Source organism: Cornus florida, unplaced genomic scaffold (assembly GCF_030987335.1).
Source record: "Cornus florida cultivar Cherokee Brave unplaced genomic scaffold, ASM3098733v1 CherokeeBrave_3.0.0_Hap2_Chr06, whole genome shotgun sequence".
NCBI lineage: Eukaryota > Viridiplantae > Streptophyta > Magnoliopsida > Cornales > Cornaceae > Cornus > Cornus florida.
In genome coordinates, this window is record NW_026775576.1 from 36,996,176 (window position 1) to 37,016,914 (window position 20,739).

At 36.6% G+C, this 20,739-nt stretch overlaps 2 protein-coding genes across 2 annotated transcripts; both read left to right on the forward strand.

The window, feature by feature from the left end:
- Positions 1–447: 447 nt before the first annotated feature.
- Positions 448–1,631, forward strand: LOC132313950 (uncharacterized mitochondrial protein AtMg00810-like). Its single transcript, XM_059812883.1, has 2 exons — positions 448–605; positions 695–1,631. Exons 1-2 carry the CDS (start codon positions 448–450, stop codon positions 1,629–1,631), a joined length of 1,095 nt encoding a protein of 364 aa, XP_059668866.1.
- Positions 1,632–4,926: 3,295 nt separating this feature from the next.
- LOC132314839 (beta-glucosidase 12-like) lies at positions 4,927–10,003 on the forward strand. The gene is made up of 14 exons (XM_059813644.1): positions 4,927–4,993; positions 5,051–5,139; positions 5,290–5,353; positions 5,817–5,875; positions 5,992–6,067; positions 6,381–6,458; positions 6,541–6,628; positions 7,594–7,849; positions 8,346–8,461; positions 8,579–8,793; positions 8,882–8,913; positions 9,125–9,227; positions 9,352–9,460; positions 9,602–10,003. Exons 1-14 carry the CDS (start codon positions 4,927–4,929, stop codon positions 9,768–9,770), a joined length of 1,521 nt encoding a protein of 506 aa, XP_059669627.1. The 3' UTR covers positions 9,771–10,003.
- The last annotated feature ends 10,736 nt before the right edge of the window (positions 10,004–20,739 follow it).

Here is a 20,739-nt window from a genome sequence, read left to right on the forward strand (position 1 = left end):
AAGTTAGACAATAAAAGTGAAAAAATGGTGTTCATTGGCTATGATGCATGTTCCAAAGGCTACAAGTTGTACAATCCAAGCAATGGGAAGATTGTCATTAGTAGAGATGTTGAATTCGAAGGGGGAGCCACATGGGATTGGAACACTCCAAATGAAGATTATAATATTTTTTCAATTTCAGATGAAAAACAAGAAAATGAAGGCATGGAGCAGCCCATTTTTCCACCAACATCACCTTCACCACCATCAATTCAAGATCAATCAACTCCATCATCATCAAGTTCAAGTGACACACCACCACTTTGCATGAAGAGTCTTCGTGACATATATAATGAAACAGGTGAGATAACAGAAAGGTTAGGTGATCTAACACTTTTTTGTCTCTTGGCGGATTGTGAACCCGTAGGATTTGAAGAGGCGGCACAAGACAAAAAATAGAGAAATGCTATGGATGAAGAAATTAAATCTAAAGAGAAGAATGACACATGGGAGCTTGCTACACTTCCAAAAGAGCAAAAGGCAATTGATGTCAAATGGGTGTATAAAGCAAAGAAGAATGCAAATGGTGAAGTTGAAAAATATAAAGCAAGATTGGTCGCCAAGGGGTACAACCGAAAGCCCGGAATTGACTATAATGAGTTATTTGCACCCATAGCTCGTTTGGAAACAATTAGATTGTTAATTTCTTTGGCAGCATAAAACAATTGGAGAATCCACCAAATGGATGTGAAATCGGCTTTCTTGAAGAAGAGGTGTATGTTCAACAACCCATGGGCTATGTTGTAAAGGGGCAAGAAAACAAAGTCTTGAAATTGAAGAAAGCTTTATATGGCTTGAAGCAAGCACCAAGGGCGTGGAATAAGCGGATTGATAAATATTTTCAAGACAATAATTTTTTAAAGTGCCCATATGAACATGCTCTTTACTCCAAAGTAAGTGAGAATGGAGATATATTTTTTGTTTGCTTGTATGTGGATGATTTAATCTTCACAGGAAGCAATCCAAAAATGTTTGAAGATTTCAAGAAGGTTATGGCTCGAGTGTTCGAGATGACGAACATTGGCATCATGGCTTATTATCTTGGCATTGAGGTCAAGCAAATGAAAGATGGAATTTTCATTCACCAAGAAGGCTATGCTAAGGAAATTCTCAAGAAATTCAAGATGGAAGATTGTAAATTGGTGAACACGCCCATGGAAGTTGGAATTAAATTGTCAAGAGATGAAGATGGAGAGACGGTGGATCCAACATTTTTCAAAAGTCTTGTTGGAAGCTTGAGATACTTAACATGCACAAGGCTAGACATATTATTTACGGTTGGGCTTGTTAGTTGGTTTATGGAAAGACCCACCATAACTCATTTCAAGGCGGCTAAGAGGATTCTTCGTTACATCAAAGGTACCCTTGATTTTGGGTTATTCTATTCATTTACTAATGATTTCAAGTTTGTGAATTATTGTGATAGCAATTGGGCCGAAGATTTGGATGATAGAAAAAGTACTTCTGGCTATTGTTTTTTCATGGGAAATGTTGCTTTTACATGGTGTTCAAAGAAGCAATCCATTGTCACCCTCTCAACTTGTGAAGCAGAATATGTTACAGCCACTTCATGTGTTTGTCAAGCAATTTAGTTGAGGAATTTGTTGAAGGAATTACACATGCTACAAGAAGAGTCAATGGAGATTTTTTTAGACAACAAATCAACAATTGCTTTGGCCAAGAATCCGGTGTTTCATGAACGAAGGAAGCATATTGATACAAGATTTCATTTCATTAGAGAATGCATAACCAACAACGAGGCGGAGCTCAAGTTCATCAAGTCACAAGATCAAGTTGCGGATATTTTCACCAAGCCCCTCAAGTTTGTAGATTTTCACAAGTTAAGGAGTTTGGTTGGAGTTGAAAAAAAAAAAGTCTTTGAAGGTCATAGGTACTTTATTATATTTTTAAAATGTCTTTGAAGGTCATAGGTGCTTTTTTATTTCGTGTTTAATTTTATATTTATGTGAATTTTTATTGGAGTTAGTAGGGGGTAGGAGAGTTACAACTAGTAATGGTTATGTTAGTGTTTTGCTTACTAAATGTTATGTTAGTGGAGTGTTAATTTTCATTTACATTTATATTTTGAAGCCTATATAAACCTATGTATTTTACCCATTTTCAATCAAGTGAAATAAAAAGTGTTTTCCACTATTTTTATTCTCTTCAAAATAGTAGTATTGTGTGTAACTAGGCCACTATTTCCAACAGGCTACGCATAAGCATTATCATTCATATGAAACCCTCTTTTTGAACAATCCAAACGGTCTCCATGATGATCCACAAACCCATTTTACATCAATGACTCCGTGCGGTGCAGATTGTTAGGAGCATGTTTTAAAAAATGTCAAATGGGTTACACACACAGAAGCTCATTGAAATCTTCGTTTATCTCTAATGAACTGCAGAATGTATAGCCTCTAAGGCACTCTTGTATATTCTTTGCCCTTTTAATAAATTTTATTTTTGGAATCACGCAGTAATTTAAGCTAGTAATTAAAGATTAATTATTAGATAATGAATTTTTTCTGACATCAAAATGATTCCTTTGTCATCAGCCCCATCTCCTATAATAGATTACTTTAAATTGAATTCTTTGTCACGCAGTAATTTAAATTGATTTTTGTTTTTGTTGGTGGATTAAGCTTGAGATGCATGGGTTTAGCATAGAAAACTCGCCCCCGTACAATTTGTTGATAGAAACAAAAGTCCGTGAATTTTTTCATCAAGCTTCTTCATTAGTAAAGTACTTGTTTTGCATATTTCAGCATGTGATTCTGATTTTTGGCAGCACGTAACATTTGAATGACCAATATAATAATCAGAAACGATTTTCTAATTTTGTGGGTTCTTTTTCCGAATCACATTTGAATGGAGAGGGTTTTGAGCTTATAACCGATTTGCTACACCTAAATAAAAGAAAAACAATGTACAACAAATTTTTACCGATCCATGTGGGAGGCGCTAAGTGCAAATAAATTTTTAGGGTCACGTCGATAGATATAGTTCGAACTTTACTGATTCATGTAGGAGGTGCCTTGCACAGGTCCATTATTAGTCCCGGCAAAGCCCCGGACACCCTGTTATAAAAAAAAATAAAAAATAAAAACCAAAGAAAGATACAAACTAAACTGTGAAAGAGCATCAAACAACTACCATACATACCAGCTCTAATACATGAGCAATTGGGAGATTAGAAGCAGAAACAATGCTCGTGGCCGAATGGAAGTCCTTCAATGGCAGATTGAAAGCATTTCATAGAACAAAAAAATGGTTATGGCAACAGAAAGAGAAGAGAAGAGCATTTAGCTTTTAAAAGATTCCATACACATTAATTTCAGATTTATATATCAAATTGCTATGTAAACTAATAATTTCCAGGTTCATAAATAAAGTACATATAGAACTATAATCCAGTACGTGTAGGTTAGGCATTGGATTAATTTCCAGTTCACAAGTCCAAAAATCAATGCCTCTGATACATCTTTTTTGAAGTTCATGCAAAAAAGATTAAATTTCAAATTTTGGATCTATTGCTCATTTAAAAGATAAACTTAGTTTAAAATGAAAATTTCCATAAAAACGTTAAAATTATAGCTACAACTAAATCAACTCCAAGGGGTTGGCTTGGGGTTTGGGTTGATTTAGTTTTACCTATAATTGGAAAAAACTTGGGTCCTGATGTTCTGATGTTTCATAAAGTATTAGGTTTGAAAATCGATTTCTCCTAAGTATAAACAATTCCTTAGGGCCATGCACTCGAATATAATTCGAATTTTACCAATTCTATGTGGAAACACCTTATACTGGATTAGCCCGGACAAATCCTCGGATACCCAATTATGACCCGCCTATTGAAGTAAGGCACTATTAATTCACCACCAGAGCTTGCATGTGCATGAACTTTGGACGTACAAACAATGGAGGAATACAAAAATGAGAAACCAATACTCCTACCTCTTGTATCCGAAATTTCGAAGTCGAAATGGAGAGTTTAAGAGAAACAAAGAGTTGGTGGCTTTAGAATTTATAATCTTATGTTTTCTTTTCATTGTGAATTTTGTTAGCCCATTTTCACTAATTATATGCGGAATCACATAAATCTTTGAGTAGTGGTGTGATGCATTATTTATTTCTTTTGTCATTTCTTGAGGTTTTGTGAGTTTGAGGTAACAAAAACAACTACCATACAGACCAGCTCTAATACAGGAGCTTGGGAGACTCCAAGCAGCAACAATGCTCGTGGCCGAGTGGAAGTCCTTCAATGGCAGATCGAAAGCATTTCATAGAACAAAAAATGTTCTTGGCAGCAGAAAAAGAAGAGAGGAGCATTTAGCTTTTAAAAGTTACCATACAAATTTAATGCTATAGAGCATAAAATTTTTCATCTTTTTTTTTGGTTTCTACACGGTGAACCAAAGTGTATTAATTTTTATATATAAAAATGCTATGCAAACTATTCATTTCCATAACCGAATAAAAAACCTAGCTTGAAAAACAGGTTTTTAAGTGAAGTAAATATATAATAGAATTATAATCCAGTCTAGGTTAGGCATTGGATTAATTTCGAGTTCAAATTTCAAAATTTCAATCTATTGCCCATTTAAATGATAAAATAAAATAACAAATTTCATAAAAAAAAGCTAAAATTATACATATAATTAAATCTCAAAAGGCATATTTCAAATCACATGTGACCGGGCCGGGTATACTGAATTTTGGCACTGTTTATTCACCTCCAGAACTTGCATGTGCATGAAATTTGGACGTACAAGGCGGTGGAGGAATAAAAAAATGAGAAACAAATAATCTTACTTCTTGCATTGCTCTATATAAACCCTTTCCAGTCTCTCCCTATTGGTACACAACAGCTAGACAAAATCAGTTATGGCAATTCAAGCCCATGTCCTCTTAGTCCTCCTAGTCATTGCTGAAGCAGTAGTGACTAGTAGTGGTTTACAACTCCCCCAGAGAATTTATGGCATGAATTTGATCGACCGCACAAGCCCAGCTTTATCAGTAACTCATGGTTTAGATAAGCTCAACCGTAGCAGTTTCCCGGCAGGCTTTGTCTTCGGGGCAGCATCATCTGCTTATCAGGTATGTAGAGACTTTCAAATGGAGGTGCTGTTTTATTTTTTTTATTTTTTTATTTTTTATTTTATTATTATTATTTTGTGTGTGTGTGTTGTGTGTGTCCTATTATGTACGCTTGTTTTTGTTTGATCATTCTATTTATTTTTTTTACAGATTGAAGGTGGAGTGGATAGTAAAGGGAAAAGTATATGGGATACATTCACACATAAATATCCAGGTCATTCTCTTTGTCCAGCAAAAAATATAAATAAAAGAGAAAAATAGGAGTAGTGAAATGGAAGAAAATTTTATAACAAGAGCAATCCTAGCTAAGAAGAAATATAAATAAAAACAATTAGAAAAATAATATTCATTACTGGATCATTTTTTATGATCAAAACTATTTCCAATATCATTAAACAAAATGCATAAAACAATTAGAAAAATAATTTTCTACATTGTAAAATTTGATTTGTTATGTCAAACTCACTTGCCACCTATATTTGTGTTTAAAAAAAATAAAAAAGTGCATGACTTGGAAAATAGAAATTTGAGAACTCTCTCTCTCTATATATATATTTGCATAACAAGAGACTCATACACCTATTTTATTTACATAAAAAAGAAAAAGAAAAAAGAAAAGAGTAGAAGTAATTCCAATATGTGTGATTTTTGAAATTATTTATATATTGAAACTGCAGAGAAGATAAAGGATGGTAGTAATGGAGATGTGGCCGTTGATTCTTATCATCGATACAAGGTATTTGAATAATCAATTAATATCAAAATTCTTAAGAACTCCTCTTGCCCTCCATTGTAAAGTTCTTTTTAAGTGTGAGTATTGACATTATTATTATTTTTTCCCTCATGTCACAGGAAGATGTGGCTCTCCTCAAGGAAATGAATCTAGATGCCTATCGATTCTCAATTGCTTGGTCTAGAGTGTTACCAAGTAAGATGATCACTTTGTCCTAGCGGTATAATCTCTCTATTCTTAAAGAAGTGGGTTGGGGCTCGAGTCGGGTTGCGGGCATAAATAAAATAAAATAATAAAATAAAAATTCACATGAATTCATTCATTCATTGCAAAGAGATTAGTTTTTATTAAATGATGATGATATATACCATCACCATTTAATTAAACTTTACCATTTCAAATTAATGGATTATATATATATATATATATATATATATATATATATATATATATATATATATCTCACAACCCTTCCCATAGTGTTAATCCTAAATTTCATAATTTGCAGCTGGGAAGCTAAGTGGAGGTGTGAATGAGGAAGGGATTCAATACTACAACAACCTCATAAATGAGCTCCTTGCTAATGGTGGTGATTCAACCTCACACTCTATTAGCAATTTTAATTTTTACACTGTTGAACTTAATTAAATTGTTATTTTATAACGCAGGTCTAAAGCCTTATGTTACTCTCTTTCACTGGGATCTTCCTCAAGGCTTGGATACTGATTATGGCGGTTTCTTAAGTTCTAAAATTGTGTAAGTGAATCAATTTTCATTACCAATTCATATGTTTTGATGACTCGTTATAAGGTACATATGCAATTCTTTTATAATGTAGGAAGCATGAATACTTTCCTAGGGTGGTCGTTGCAGTATTGAATACATATTCAACACAAATACAAATGAAATATGGTTGGATACATGTTTAATATGGCTGAGACATGGCAGGATACGGCTGGATATTTGTACTATACGATACGGCTAGCAAATTTCATAATTTTTTTGTTTTTCATAAAAAATGAGAATCTAATTGTAATAATAAAAAGAGTTAATTATTTAAAAGAAAATACAACAAAAAGGACTTAAAGTCCTAAATTGACAATGAAAGAGAGAAATAGAGAGAAAAAAAGGAGAGGAAGAAGAAGGGATATCCAATGTCTACTAAGAATTTGAGTCATTTATGTTCTAAAGTTAGGGTTGTGTTTCAACTAATTGTCTCTAGCTTCATTTAATAAATATTAATAATTATCCATATTTGACTATACAATAAGATACTCTTTGACAGGATACCGCTAGAAAAAATCACAATTTTTTGTTTTTAATAAAAAATAAGGATCTAATTGTAATAATAAAAAGAGTTAATTATTTAAAAGAAAATACAACAAAAAGGACTTAAAGTCCAAAATTGAGAGATAAATAGAGAGAAAAAAAGGAGAGGAAGAAGAAGGGATATCCAATGTCTACTAAGAATTTGAGTCATTTATGTTCTAAGGGTAGGGTTTTCTTTTTGTGTTTCAACTAATTGTCTCTTCATTTAATAATTATCAAGTGAATAAATATCAATTAAACCAAAAGAGAAAATAAAAAAGCAAAAGTGAATAAATATCGAATCCAAGCTAAGCTTCTTACTTGCTCAAGAAAATAATATATGATTTACCGAAAAAAATTGAAAATAATATATGGTGTTACTAAGCAATTGAGCTAGATTATTAATTTTACAGGAATGATTTTCATGACTATGCAAAGCTTTGCTTTGAGAGATTTGGTGATCGAGTGAAAAACTGGGCCACTTTCAATGAGCCATGGAGCTATAGCACTGCTGGTTATACATCTGGTGCCTTTGCACCTGGTCGATGCTCTTCATGGCTAGAAAACAATTGCACCGGAGGAGATTCGGGTATCGAGCCATATATTGTCACACACAACCAAATTCTTGCTCATGCAGCTGCAGTCAGTTTGTACAAATCCAACTATCAGGTTGTTCTTAATTTCGAGTTCTCCTTCAACATATTATATATATATATATATATAGCTCATACAGTAGCATTTTGAGAAATATATATGTTGAATATCACAGTCATAGGCAGGGACGGCTTATTGCCCCCCTGAATTTTATTTTATTTTTTACACTATTACGTCTCACTAATTTGTCATTTTGATATATATATATATATATATATACTTACGAAATATTACAATTGCTCCCCTAAAATTATTGAAAAAAATTCATTATCCCCCCACTTGAGTTTCTGCGTCGGTCCCCTCCCTCCCCACTCACTTGATCAAGTTTCTGCATCCGTCCCCACTCCCTTCCCCCTCACTTGAGTTTCTGCCCTCCGGGTCCTCTCTCACTTGAGTTTCTGGGTCCGTCCCTATAAGGGTTATACTAGGAGTCTTAAACTTCACATTTGGTTCAAACTTTTCAACCTTAATTAACATTTACTCTAATAAGTTCATGCATGTGTACCTGCAGGCATTACAGCGGGGGAAAATTGGAATAGTGCTTGTGTCAACATGGAATGTGCCATACTCTAATTCGACTAACGACCGTCTTGCTTCATTACGGGCACTTGATTTCATGCTAGGATGGTGAGTTTTGCGTGTTGCATAATTAATTTAACTACTAAAACACTAAAACGTGACAAGTGATTAAATTAAATAGAGATTAATAGCAAAAAAATGTTACCAACTATTTTATCATTGCAGGTTTATGGACCCATTGATAAACGGTAACTATCCACAAACGATGCGGAGTCTTGTCAGACAACGACTTCCAAGATTCACTGTCGCAGAATCCAACAGTGTAAAAGGATCATATGATTATATTGGGTTGAACTACTATACTGCTTACTATACAGCACATTTACTCGGTGCTACACTAAACGTAAGTTACACAACAGATTCTCGGGCTACTCTCTCAGGTAATTTGATTAATCCAATTCTTGTGTCATTAGCACAATCCATAGATCACTATGCTAAACTGATATATGTGATATGTTGTTGTGCCAGCTGACAGAAATGGGACCTTTATTGGCGAGCCGGTATGGCGACAAATTTTATTTTTATTTTTACTTTTTTGGATGGCCTCTTCTCCACAATTCACCATGTGCTATTAGGCACATGCAGTTCTCTTGTCCCACACATAGACTTCAAAATTATTGGAAATATTACTATTATTATATTTAACATTTAATATGCATGAAATGCTGACTTATATAATGAACTATTCTATGTCTTGAAATGGATCTACAGGCTGGTTCAGATTGGCTATATGTTTATCCAAGAGGAATTTGGGATCTTTTACTCTACATAAAGAGAAAGTACAATAATCCACCAATTATGATTATGGAGAACGGTAAATAATTATACTGTTGTACTCATTTTACAATATTTTCAATTAAGCAAACTCAATTTTATCACCAAAAATATAAAGGACAATTTGTCACTAATATATATCGCTTACTACAAATGTTTTGTAGGTGTTGATGAGGTAAATAATGCCACATTAACAGTCGAGCAAGCCCTCGTCGACAACTTCAGGATAAAATACTACCTCCGCCATCTCTTGTTTGTTAATAGAGCAGTCAGGTTGGTTCTCAAATATGGTCTCCGACCAAAATTTTTTTGTATCATAAAGTTGTATCATTGAGCTCAAGCTTATTATATAATCTGTTCATTTTCTTGTCAATATATAAAAGATGTGTGACCACTATTTTCTTTAAAATCTAGGGACGGTGTCAATCTGTTGGGATATTTTTCGTGGTCGATATTGGACAATTTTGAATGGGCTTCAGGCTACACTGTTCGTTTCGGCATCAATTATGTGGATTACAATGATGGGTTGAAAAGATATAAGAAAAACTCAGCTAGATGGTTCGAGAATTTTCTTAAAAAATGATGGCAATGATCCTTACCATGTTCTTTATTGGCATTATTGGAGACCTTTGCTGCTGAGTTCTCATTTTGTTTTTTGTTTTTTTCAATAATCGGGGTGTCCAGGGCTTCGTTGTTGAGTTCCTGGCTTTGTTACCAGCCTTTGTTGGCATTTGGGTTCTGGCTCTTTATGAGTACATCAATAATATTCTTTGTGTTAGATTTTAATGTTGTCCAAATGTGGCTTCAAACTTACTATTTTTTTTTTTGGTTGAGTGAAAAAACACAAAAACACAACAAAATAGTAACTTGACATGCCATTTTTCCAATAAAGATGACATAATTTACATAATTTATATTTATTTATTTTAGTTAAAACTTGCACACCCAGTTTGTTCCTATGGTAACTTGAATTCTCGATTCAATACATGTGATTCAACAGGAGTTGGGATATCTAAAGGCATTCGATCAACATGTGTGTGTCTTTGACATGGGGTTTCTTAATAGACATTGATAGTAACCTCTATGACAGAAAACGATGCTTCGACCCCCATTTTATCTCTACATTCTCAGGCGACACTGCCTCAAACACCGTGCGCACAAAACTAATGACATCAATTATAGCAACCTACTCACTTATCAGAAGATTGACACGCCTATTTGGCAACGCCGTCCTCACTGACCCCTAAGAGACAAAATAGTCTACATTCATCTTCACAACTGCATAACCCCATCACATGCCAAACTGTAATCAACAAGCAACCCACATCCCATCGAAACAACAAGTTACTACTAGCTAACTTCTCTTTTAGCATTTTTAGGACAACACCAACACAATGTGAGAGCATACATCACCCTCGATACTCCCTACAGTAACCACTAACTCGCCATAAGGATAAGAATCCCTGTGCAGCAACGCCACGTCAACAAATCCCAAAAGGGAAATGAGCACCGTAACCAGAGTGCTTAACGTCCAACTATCTCCTCGAAACTAACTATTGTAACAATTAGTCGCTAACATCTAATCGGTCACTCGAACCACCATTCACAAGTCAATCTACATACCCAGCCAAAGAAACCTCACACCCTAACGTCAACATCATTACCTTCCCTTTCACCTATCCCTCGACGCCCTTGGCCCCAACGAAAAATCAAATGGAGCTACCTGCTAAACCTATGAGATCATCCTCATCTCAAATCATGCATCCCAATAAACACTTCATGTGCCCTCCTAGATCCTTAGGCAATGAGTACCACTCCCGATACCCCAAGTACGCTATAAGTAAAAGTCTGGTTCATTGCTTCATGATTCTAAAATACAATCCACAAGGTAACACGATACCTACCACCTTGATCGGAAACAACCAAACATCTCAACAACCACAACCGCCTGGATCGTGCAATTTTGAATTATCCAGCAAAAAATGACTACTATACCCAACCTCGAGACTCACTCGACAACCTTGCCACATAATCAATTGACCAAGAGTCAAAACACCCACAACAAACCTCCGTAAGTTTCCAAAATGCAAAACACCTCTTAACTAATTAGTCTATAAAATAGACTCTTACAAGTACGTAGACCTGTCAATGGATCGGATTTGGACCGGATCATGGCTAATTCGATCCGAATCCGATAAGCATAATGAGTGATCCGATCTGTTTCGATAATCTGACGGATTTTTATTGAGTTAATCCGTATCCGATTTGTTTGATTATCGTATGTCCGATCCGATAGACCTATCCGATAATATAACTACACACTTGCACAAATCAACAAACAAATAACACAAATTAGGGCATCTTTTAAACATAGAAACCAAAAAACTGAATAATGTTTATCAAGTTCGATTCGTAAAAATACAGGTAATATAGTACGAAATTTCAACATCAGAAATATGAATTGATGTAATTCAACATATAATATATATATATATATATATATATATATATATATATAAATAATTCAGATGGAGTTAGCTTGAAAGAGCTCAATTTGGATATAAATTTCAATGTTAAATCTCAAACTATATGTACGCACTGATCTACTGGTTCACCTTGTAGCCTTTTGGTTTAGGGCTTAACTCTTAAACCAAAGGGCAAGGCTCGAAACTGGTTACACATAGAAGGGAAAATTTCATTACACCCCTAAATTACTTTGAGGTATTTCAAAATACCTCTCCTTTTTTTAACTTTCAAAACAAAAAATATGAAGAGGAGAAGTGAGATCGAACGAGAGTGAACGGAAGAACACTAACCCGAGAGGAGTAATATTTTGCAGTAGTCACCGATCGATAGGCTCATTTTTATGATTTGTGTTGCATCTTTGCTACGTACTTTGGGAATATCGTTGTTTTGTGTCAATGGTAGTGTGAGTGAGAGAACATATAATTTTGTTGTATGATATAGGTTAGGGTTTGGATAGATTAAAGGAGGAATGGATTTGGGAATGAGAAGTGGGTTTGCGAATAAGAAGTGGGTTTAATTTAGATCGAATTATTATCGGATTGGATCAGTAAAATCCATATTTGATTTGTTAAGATAACGGGTTATCGAATTCGGATCATAAACGGGTTATCAGATTTTTTATTCAATCTATATCTGACTAATCGGATCGGATTCGCATCAGAATCCGATCCATTGACAGGTCTACTTACAAGACCACTAAATAAATCACATCTAACAGTCGGTCACCCTGCACTGGTATAACCCTGTTCAACACTTTTGTTAGTTTATACCTACTAGGACCAAGAAAGTCTCGTTAACAATCATAACCGACACATCTCATCAGAGTGTACTAAAGTAGCCGAAACATACGCCCATAATCTACAAACCATACTCATAAATCTACCAATATATATATCATACGTATCACAAATCGATTCGAAGAGAACCATCACACCCAATCGTGACTTAAATCACAAACACCGAATCCCTAAAGATACTTGTCCTTCACGAAAATCCCACATCACAAACCTGACCTCTATGGTCACAAGACCCCCATACTTTGATGTATGAAACTCATACACAACATAAACACCGTGCCATGAAACATGAACCCGTTCTAAGGTCGTTCCTTAAGCACCGCACTAAAATGTAACTAGAGGATCGGAATGACCACATATCGAATGGCTCAATCCACGAGCTAGGAACCTACGTCATTTGTTCGATAAGAACTAACATCGAAACAAACTTTTAAGCAACTGAACTCTACGTCTGCTCAAGTCGTGACCCACAAAACAAACAACACCGTTAACGAGCACTCAGCAACGCTAGTAACTATCACATGTCCATCCGCATACTCTTATACATGCATATATATATATAAAATAATCGGAACATATACCTTGACACAGCCGTTCCTATCACATCAATTTAAATAACGTGCTCGTTAAATTACTACGTGAAATTAAACATCATGTTCATCTTCATCATCCTTCCATATAATACACGCTTACATAATCCATGCTCGACTATCTGTCATATTACCATACACAACATATTTGTCATAATCCATACTCACTACTTGCCATATTATCACATATAACATGTTTTCATCATTAACAAGCCACTTAACAAGTAAACACGTAGTCCAATGATTGATGTGTAGAATTTATACCACTCGCAATAGAACGAATCATTTGCAGGATAGGGCTACTAGAGGGTGTCGAACCTCAGGGATTATGGTGGTTTATCGAGTTTTTAATTAATTACTATTTTAATTTAGGAGAAAAAATTTGTTTGTTGTGTGTTGTGATTCAATAACATGAACAAAAATTAAACTAAGTAAAAGTATTTAGATCAAAGAGAGAAGATCTTAGGGATTGACTTAACCACGAATCTCATACTATGGTCAATTGTTCAACCTTGAGATTTTAATATTATGTATAACTCGGAATTTGTAATACCCCTAATTTTAGAAGGATAGTCTCAGTATTTAATTAATTATTTAATTGCATTTTTAGTTTATTTAATTGATTAATTGATGATTTGTTTATGTGTTTAATTTAATTAAGTGATTAAATATAATTTGTTGGCTTATTTGAATTTAAATATTTTAATTGAATTATTTTTATCTGTTGATGTGTATTATGTGTAGCTTAATTGCTAGGATTTAAATGTTTTATTTTTATATAAAGGAGTTGGGCAGTGGATAGTAGTAATGGACCACACTAATGGGTCGCATGGACTAGTTGGATAGGATTTCTAATGGGTACGGATATTAACCCATGGAGGGATGTATATATATATATAGGAATTTATTTGATAATAAGTAATTATTATTATACTAGGATGGTAAGATGCATATATATAAGTATAAATTATATTTTATAAATATATATTTATGTAGTCACGTACAGTATATTATATATATGTATTACGTGTTATTTTCCTTTTATTTTATTTTATTTTCATTCCTTCATTGTCAAACTTGGATTTCAATTAGGACTAGGGTTGGATTATGTTTAACCTATAAATATACATAAGATGGTCTGCAATAGGGTTTGTTGTAATGACCCAAATCCTCATGGATCCGGATCATTAAACGGGTCCTTACCCGACACAAAATCATCTGAGGGTAAAACGGTCATTTCACATTAAATTTAAATGACAAGGTCCAAAAGGGCAAAATAGTAAATTATTACAAATCAATAATTTGAGACTCAAGGATATAATAGTCATTTACTTACATCACGCAATAAATAAAATAAGATCCGGGACAATATAGTCTTTTCGGTGGTCAAAATACAATTATTGCATTTTAGTAGGTCATAAAATAATTGTGTGTAACCTCACTTAGGTGCTAAAGTGTAATTTAAGAACTTAAATAGTAATTACATATGTGACGTAAACCGGTCGACGTATATGCATCAAACGTCGACTGGTTTGGGTCATGAACAGTGGTAATACCCACTGTTGAGATACCGGTCGACGTATGGGAAGCCATTCGTCGACTGGTTTGGAACGTATGCCAAAAATAACCCACTGACAATATACCGGCTGACGTTTGGGAAGCCATACATCGACTAGTTCTAGGTAATTCTCACTTCCACTTTCCACTGTCCTGTGTAAACCCATATACACCAACTTTTGGTAATTTTCACCCACACCCTTACATTCATGTACATGTTTACATACATTTCAACACTAAATTACAATTTCAGCAACCACGTTGTTAGTAAAATTTGCCACACGTCACTAAAATACAATAAAGGGTTTTAAGTGAATAAAACTTAATTACATTACCCAATGGCAAAAATTACAAACTTATTTACATTCTCTAAAAGTATGATTATACATGAAATGGCCAAATACAAAATAGCAAAAAAATCATCTTCTAATAACTTTCAAGCTTACGGAAGATTTTCATCCGTCATTTCCTTGCCATGACCTGAAAAAAAATATAAGTATAGTGGGGTGAACAATTTGGTCAGTAGGTGGCGCCTAAGACGTACCTCATGAGACCCCGCAAGTCCAAAACAAAGAATAGGCCAATAGGAGTCGGGGTCATATAGTGTAGGGGAAAATACAACATGGTTACCAATCTCTACATAATTAATAAGATGCAATGAAGATGTAATGCATACCAATGTCACTCCCCATTTTCACAATTTAATCATCGCTTTCAAATTGTTAATACAGCCCGCCCTTTGGTTACCCCGCAGTGACGCGAGAGGAGGATTGGCTAGTGTGCCTGACCCTTGGTACCCCCGCGGCGTCATTATGGGGCCTAGCTAGCTCAACCATGCTAGGGTGACTCCCTAGTCCCCTCTAGGCTATATTAACCTCCGGCCCTTTGGTATCCCCGCGGCGACCGGGTTTACCAAAACACTTTCATCAAAACATTCTTTCCCAAAACTCCCCATTTTTATTTCAAGAACAATTTCTTCCCTTCATGCAACCCAATGGTGTACATGCATGTCTCATGATCTCAATACTATGAAAATGAGGAATTTGACACAACACAAGTAAGTATGTTCTCATACTTTTAATATTTAAACAATAATGGATCATCACAAAATACGATAGGGCATGCTTTCCCATTCATAGCATGTGAACAATACAATAGGCATAACTCACAATATAAGCATGCTTTCCATATAGCATGATGTAACACAATTCATGTAGATTAACTCACAAAGGTGCATGAATAATGTGAATTAGGAAGCCCCTACCTCAAATTGAGCAAAACCCTTAAAATGATCAAGAATTTCAAAATCCAAGGGTAGCACCAAAGCTGGAATTGCTTACACTAGCGCATAGAGCTCGTTATGTTCTTCGTTTCGCCTCAAATGTCACTTAAAAATTCCAAGAATTGAGAGAGTTATCTTGACTCAAAGCTTGAAGCAAAAGAAGGAAGAAAAATGAAGATGAAAGAGAGGAAGAAGGAGAATAGCGTGGAGAGAGAAATGATGGAGCAAAATAGTGGTCTCTAGACCACTTTTGAGATAGTGGTGGGCCCCACAGTTTGTTTTTATTTTCTCTTTTTCTTTAATCTTCCATTTACACCACATACACATATACAATACACCACATACAAATACCACTTAATCCACATAATCTAAAATGCCTAAAAATGCAAATGGACCCAACCACCATCCCGAACGACAAACGTGAAAAGACAAAAATACCCTTGTCTCAACGAATTTCTAAAAAAATGAAAAATACTGAAAATTTGAAACGTTATAATCTCCCCAACTTACAAGGATTTCGTCCCCGAAATCAAACCATACCTGGGGAAGAAAACAACTCTGGGTACTTGGAGTGAACTTGCGGTTCAAGCTCTCAAGTAACCTCCTCGACTCCATGGTGTCTCTAAAGAACTTTCACTAGCGATATCGTCTTACACCTTAACACCTTCTTCCGTGTGTCAAGGATCTGAACTGGTCCCTCTTCATAGGTGACATCTTCATCAATGTCCACATTGACCCAATTCAAAATGTGAGATGGATCCAATTCATACTTCCGTAGCATTAACACATGAAACACATTGTGAACCCTATCCATCCGTGGCGGTAAAGCGAGTCTGTAGGCAACTTCCCCTACGCGGTCCAAAATCTGAAATGGTCTAATGAATCGTAGCGACAACTTGCCACTCTTCCTGAACCTCATCAAACCTTTTCATGGAGAAACCCATAAGAAAACATAGTCTCCCACCTTAAAAGATAGCGGTCGTCTCTACCTATCCGCGTAGCTCTTCTGTCAACTCTGAGCCGTGAGCATTCTCTGTATGATCAATTTAATTTTCTCGGTAGTCTCGAGTACAATGTCTGGTCCTGAGGCAACTGTCTCGCCTACCTCAGTCCAACAAATAGGAGATCTACAGGGTCTGCCATACAATGCCTCAAATGGAGCCATTTCAATGCTCGTCTGATAACTGTTGTTGTATACGAACTCAATAAGTGGAAGGTGGTCTTCTTAACTGCCACCCAAGTCAAGCACACATGCCAAAAGCATATCCTCCAAGATTTGGATAGTACGCTTCAACTGGCCTTCTATCTATGGATGGAATGCAGTACTAAGATGCGACGCTGTACCAAACGCTGCTTGAAGTCCTTCCCAGAACTTCAAAGTGAACTTAGCATCCCTATATGAGACAATGGTTACTGGAATTCCATGTAACCTCACAATCTCCTTCATATAAAGAACACCAAGTGCCTCTGCATCATCTATTGCCTTAATAGGCAAAAAGTGAGCCGTCTTGGTCAATCTGTCAATAATGACCCATATGGCCTCGTTGCCTCTTCGTGACCTTGGAAGACTTGCCACAAAATCTATAGCAATATGTTCCCATTTCCATTGTGCTACAAACAATGGTTACAACAACCCAGCTGGTTCCTGATACTCGGCCTTCACCTGTTAATAGGTAAGGCATCTAGCCATAAACTATGCAACATCCTTCTTCATCCCGTTTCACCAATACTGACGTCTCAAATTGTGATACATCTTGGTACCACCCGGGTAAACTGTAAAGCGGGAAGTGTGAAACTCCCGTAAGATGTCTTCACGACAAACTATGGGAACCACCAATAAACCCCTGTACTGTAGGCCCCCATCTGCATGCAAGGTCTAATCTTTCATTGTCTCACCACTGGAGATTAAAGTGTGAATGGCATCCAAATCAGAATCTTGTCTCTGTGACTCAATCACTCGCACAACAAGAGTAGGATGAGCCACAAGACTAAACAAGAATGCCGATTCACCACAACCATCGTCGTCATCATAATACAATCCCATCTCTGCCAGATCATTAAGCATCTTCCATTTCCGAATAGCTAATCCGGCCAAAGTTCCACGAGATTTCCAGCTCAAGGCATCTGCTACCACATTTGCCTTGCCCGGATGATACTGTAAATCAAAATTGTAATTTTCCAAGAACTCAACCCATCTTCTCTATATGTTATTCAAGTCCTTTTGGGAGAAAAGGTACTTGAGACTCTTGTGGTCTAAAAACACTTCAAACCTTTCATCATACAAGTAATGTCTCCAACACTTCAGGGCAAACACGACTGCCGCTAACTCCAGATCATGAGTAGGGTAGTTGTACTCATGAGTCTTTAACTGTCGAGACCCATAAGCCACTACTCTACCATCCTGCATCAACACACATCCCAAACCATCACGTGAAGCATCACAATAGATCACATAACCCAAGCCACGCTCAAGTATCACCAACACTGGAGCTGTAGTCAATCTTGTCTTCAACTCCTGAAAAGATGACTCACAGGCTTCATTCCACATAAACTTGATCCCTTTCCGGGTCAAACGGGTCATAGAAGCTGCCAAACGGGAGAAATCCTTCACAAATCTCCGATAATAACCCACTAGGCCAAGGAAACTCTGAATCTCAAAAACATTCTTGGGTTGCTCCCAATTCAAAACTGCTTCAACCTTTGATGGATCAACTGACACTCTACCTTCCGAAACAACATGTCCCAAAAACTTCACCTCTTGTAGCCAAAACTCACACTTCTCATATTTGGTATACAGTCGGTGTTCCCGCAAAATCTGTAAAATAATACTTAAATGGACCTCGTGCTCCTCCCGAGATCGTGAATACACAAGAATATCATCCAAGAAAACTACCACAAACTGGTCCAAGTAATTATGAAAGACACGGTTCATCAAGTCCATGAATGCCGCTAGCACATTAGTCAAGCCAAAAGGCATAACAAGGAACTCATAGTGTCCATACTGTGTATGGAATGCTGTCTTCGAGATATCCTCATCCCTAACCCGTAACTGATAATAGCCAGACCTCAAGTCAATCTTCGAGAAACAACTGGCTCCCCTCAACTAATCAAACAAATCATCTATCCTTGGCAAAGGATACTTGTTCTTGATAGTGGCATGATTTAACTTCCAGTAATCAATGCACAACCTCAAAGAACCATATTTCTTCTTAGTAAACAAGACTGGTGCGCCCCACTATGACACACTCGGTCGGATGAAACCTTTCATCCTCAAATCATCGAGCTACTTCTTCAATTCTTCCAACTCAACTAGTGCCATACGATACAGTACCATAGAAATCGGCGCTGTACCGAGCATCAAGTCAATAGTAAACTCCACTTCTCGGTGTGGAGGCAACTCTGTCAAATCCTCTGGAAACACATCCAGAAAATCATGAACAACCTCCGGATAATCTTCTCCCACAACATCAGCTTCTTCGGCTAGAAGACTAGCCAAGAAATAATCTTCATGACTTCGTCCATGAATTCCATACAATAATGAAGGTTGGGAATCGCTCCGATCTCCCATGAAAAAGAAACAATCTCCCTTAGGAGTGCAAACTGTGACTCTTCCTTTGTAACAGTCGATCGTGGCATGAAAGAAAGCTAACCAGTCCATCTCGAGAATGACATCAAAGCTAGTCATCTCTAGGAGGATAAGGTCGAACACAAAGGTCCGTCCGACTATCACAATGGAACAATTCCGCACAACTCGATTCAAAGACATCGAAACCCCAACTGGCGTATCAACACACAACACCCGATCCATGAAACTAACCGCCAACCCTGATGTAAGTGTAAATGATGATGAAATGAAGGAATAAGATGCACCAGAGTCAAAGAGAATACGAGCCCAAGAACCAAACACTGGAAATATACCTCGAAGAACTGATGGACCAGAAGATGGATCAGTCGGTGCAAGTACAAAGACACGTCCCTGCTGTGCGTGTGCTTGAGAACCACCAATCTGAACACTAGACTGTTGTGCCGACACAGTTGGAGTATCCTTCCTAGCTGGTTGAGAACCTTGAGAAGACATGGCAGGTTATGGTGGTGGCGGTCTGAAACCTGACTGAGCTGCAGCCGATTGTGACGGCCTCTACTGTGACCCTCTGCCACTACCGGTGCCTGCTCCTCGAGTAGGATAATCCCGGATCAGATGGCCCTGCTGGCCACACCAATAACAAGCCCTTAGAGCTGGAGAAACTACAGACGATCTCATAGGGCAACTTGACTTGTAATGCCCTGGCTGCTGACACTGAAAACATATGACTCCACTTTTATCAGAACCCGCTAGCATAGGAGTGGTAGGAGCGGATCGTGCAGATTGCTGCCCCTAAAACTAAGATAGACCGCTCTTGTTCCTTTTCAAAGATGATCCTTCTAAAGATGGCCCTGCACCCCTCTTTTGCTTCCACTGCTCTCTTCTCGCATCCTTATCTTTAATGTCAGCCTTTAACATTAAAGCCCTTTCCATTGCTTTACAATAAACCTTAATGAACTGTGTTGTGATCAACGGTCTCATTCGATCATTAAGACCGGAAACAAACTTTTGAGTCTTGTCAACTTCATCTTTCACCATATTGCCCTGGATAAGGTTATAAAATTGGTCCTTTAGCCCCCATCTTTTAGAAATCAGAAAATACTTTTCATAAAATAATTCCTTGAACTTGTCCCAACTCATGTCTCCACCTTATACCGACTTATAACTGACTTCCACCAGAGTTTGGCATCCTTAGCAAACTTGTAAGTTGCTAGGAT

Coding starts and splice junctions, on each gene's coding strand:
- LOC132313950 (XM_059812883.1), top strand. CDS start 448: ATGGATGAAGAAATTAAATCTAAAGAGAAGAATGACACATGGGAGCTT. Junction 606..694: donor GCAAGATTGGTCGCCAAGGG/GTACAACCGAAA, acceptor TTTCTTTGGCAG/CATAAAACAATTGGAGAATC.
- LOC132314839 (XM_059813644.1), top strand. CDS start 4,927: ATGGCAATTCAAGCCCATGTCCTCTTAGTCCTCCTAGTCATTGCTGAA. Junction 6,629..7,593: donor TTCTTAAGTTCTAAAATTGT/GTAAGTGAATCA, acceptor TTAATTTTACAG/GAATGATTTTCATGACTATG. Junction 8,462..8,578: donor CTTGATTTCATGCTAGGATG/GTGAGTTTTGCG, acceptor TTATCATTGCAG/GTTTATGGACCCATTGATAA.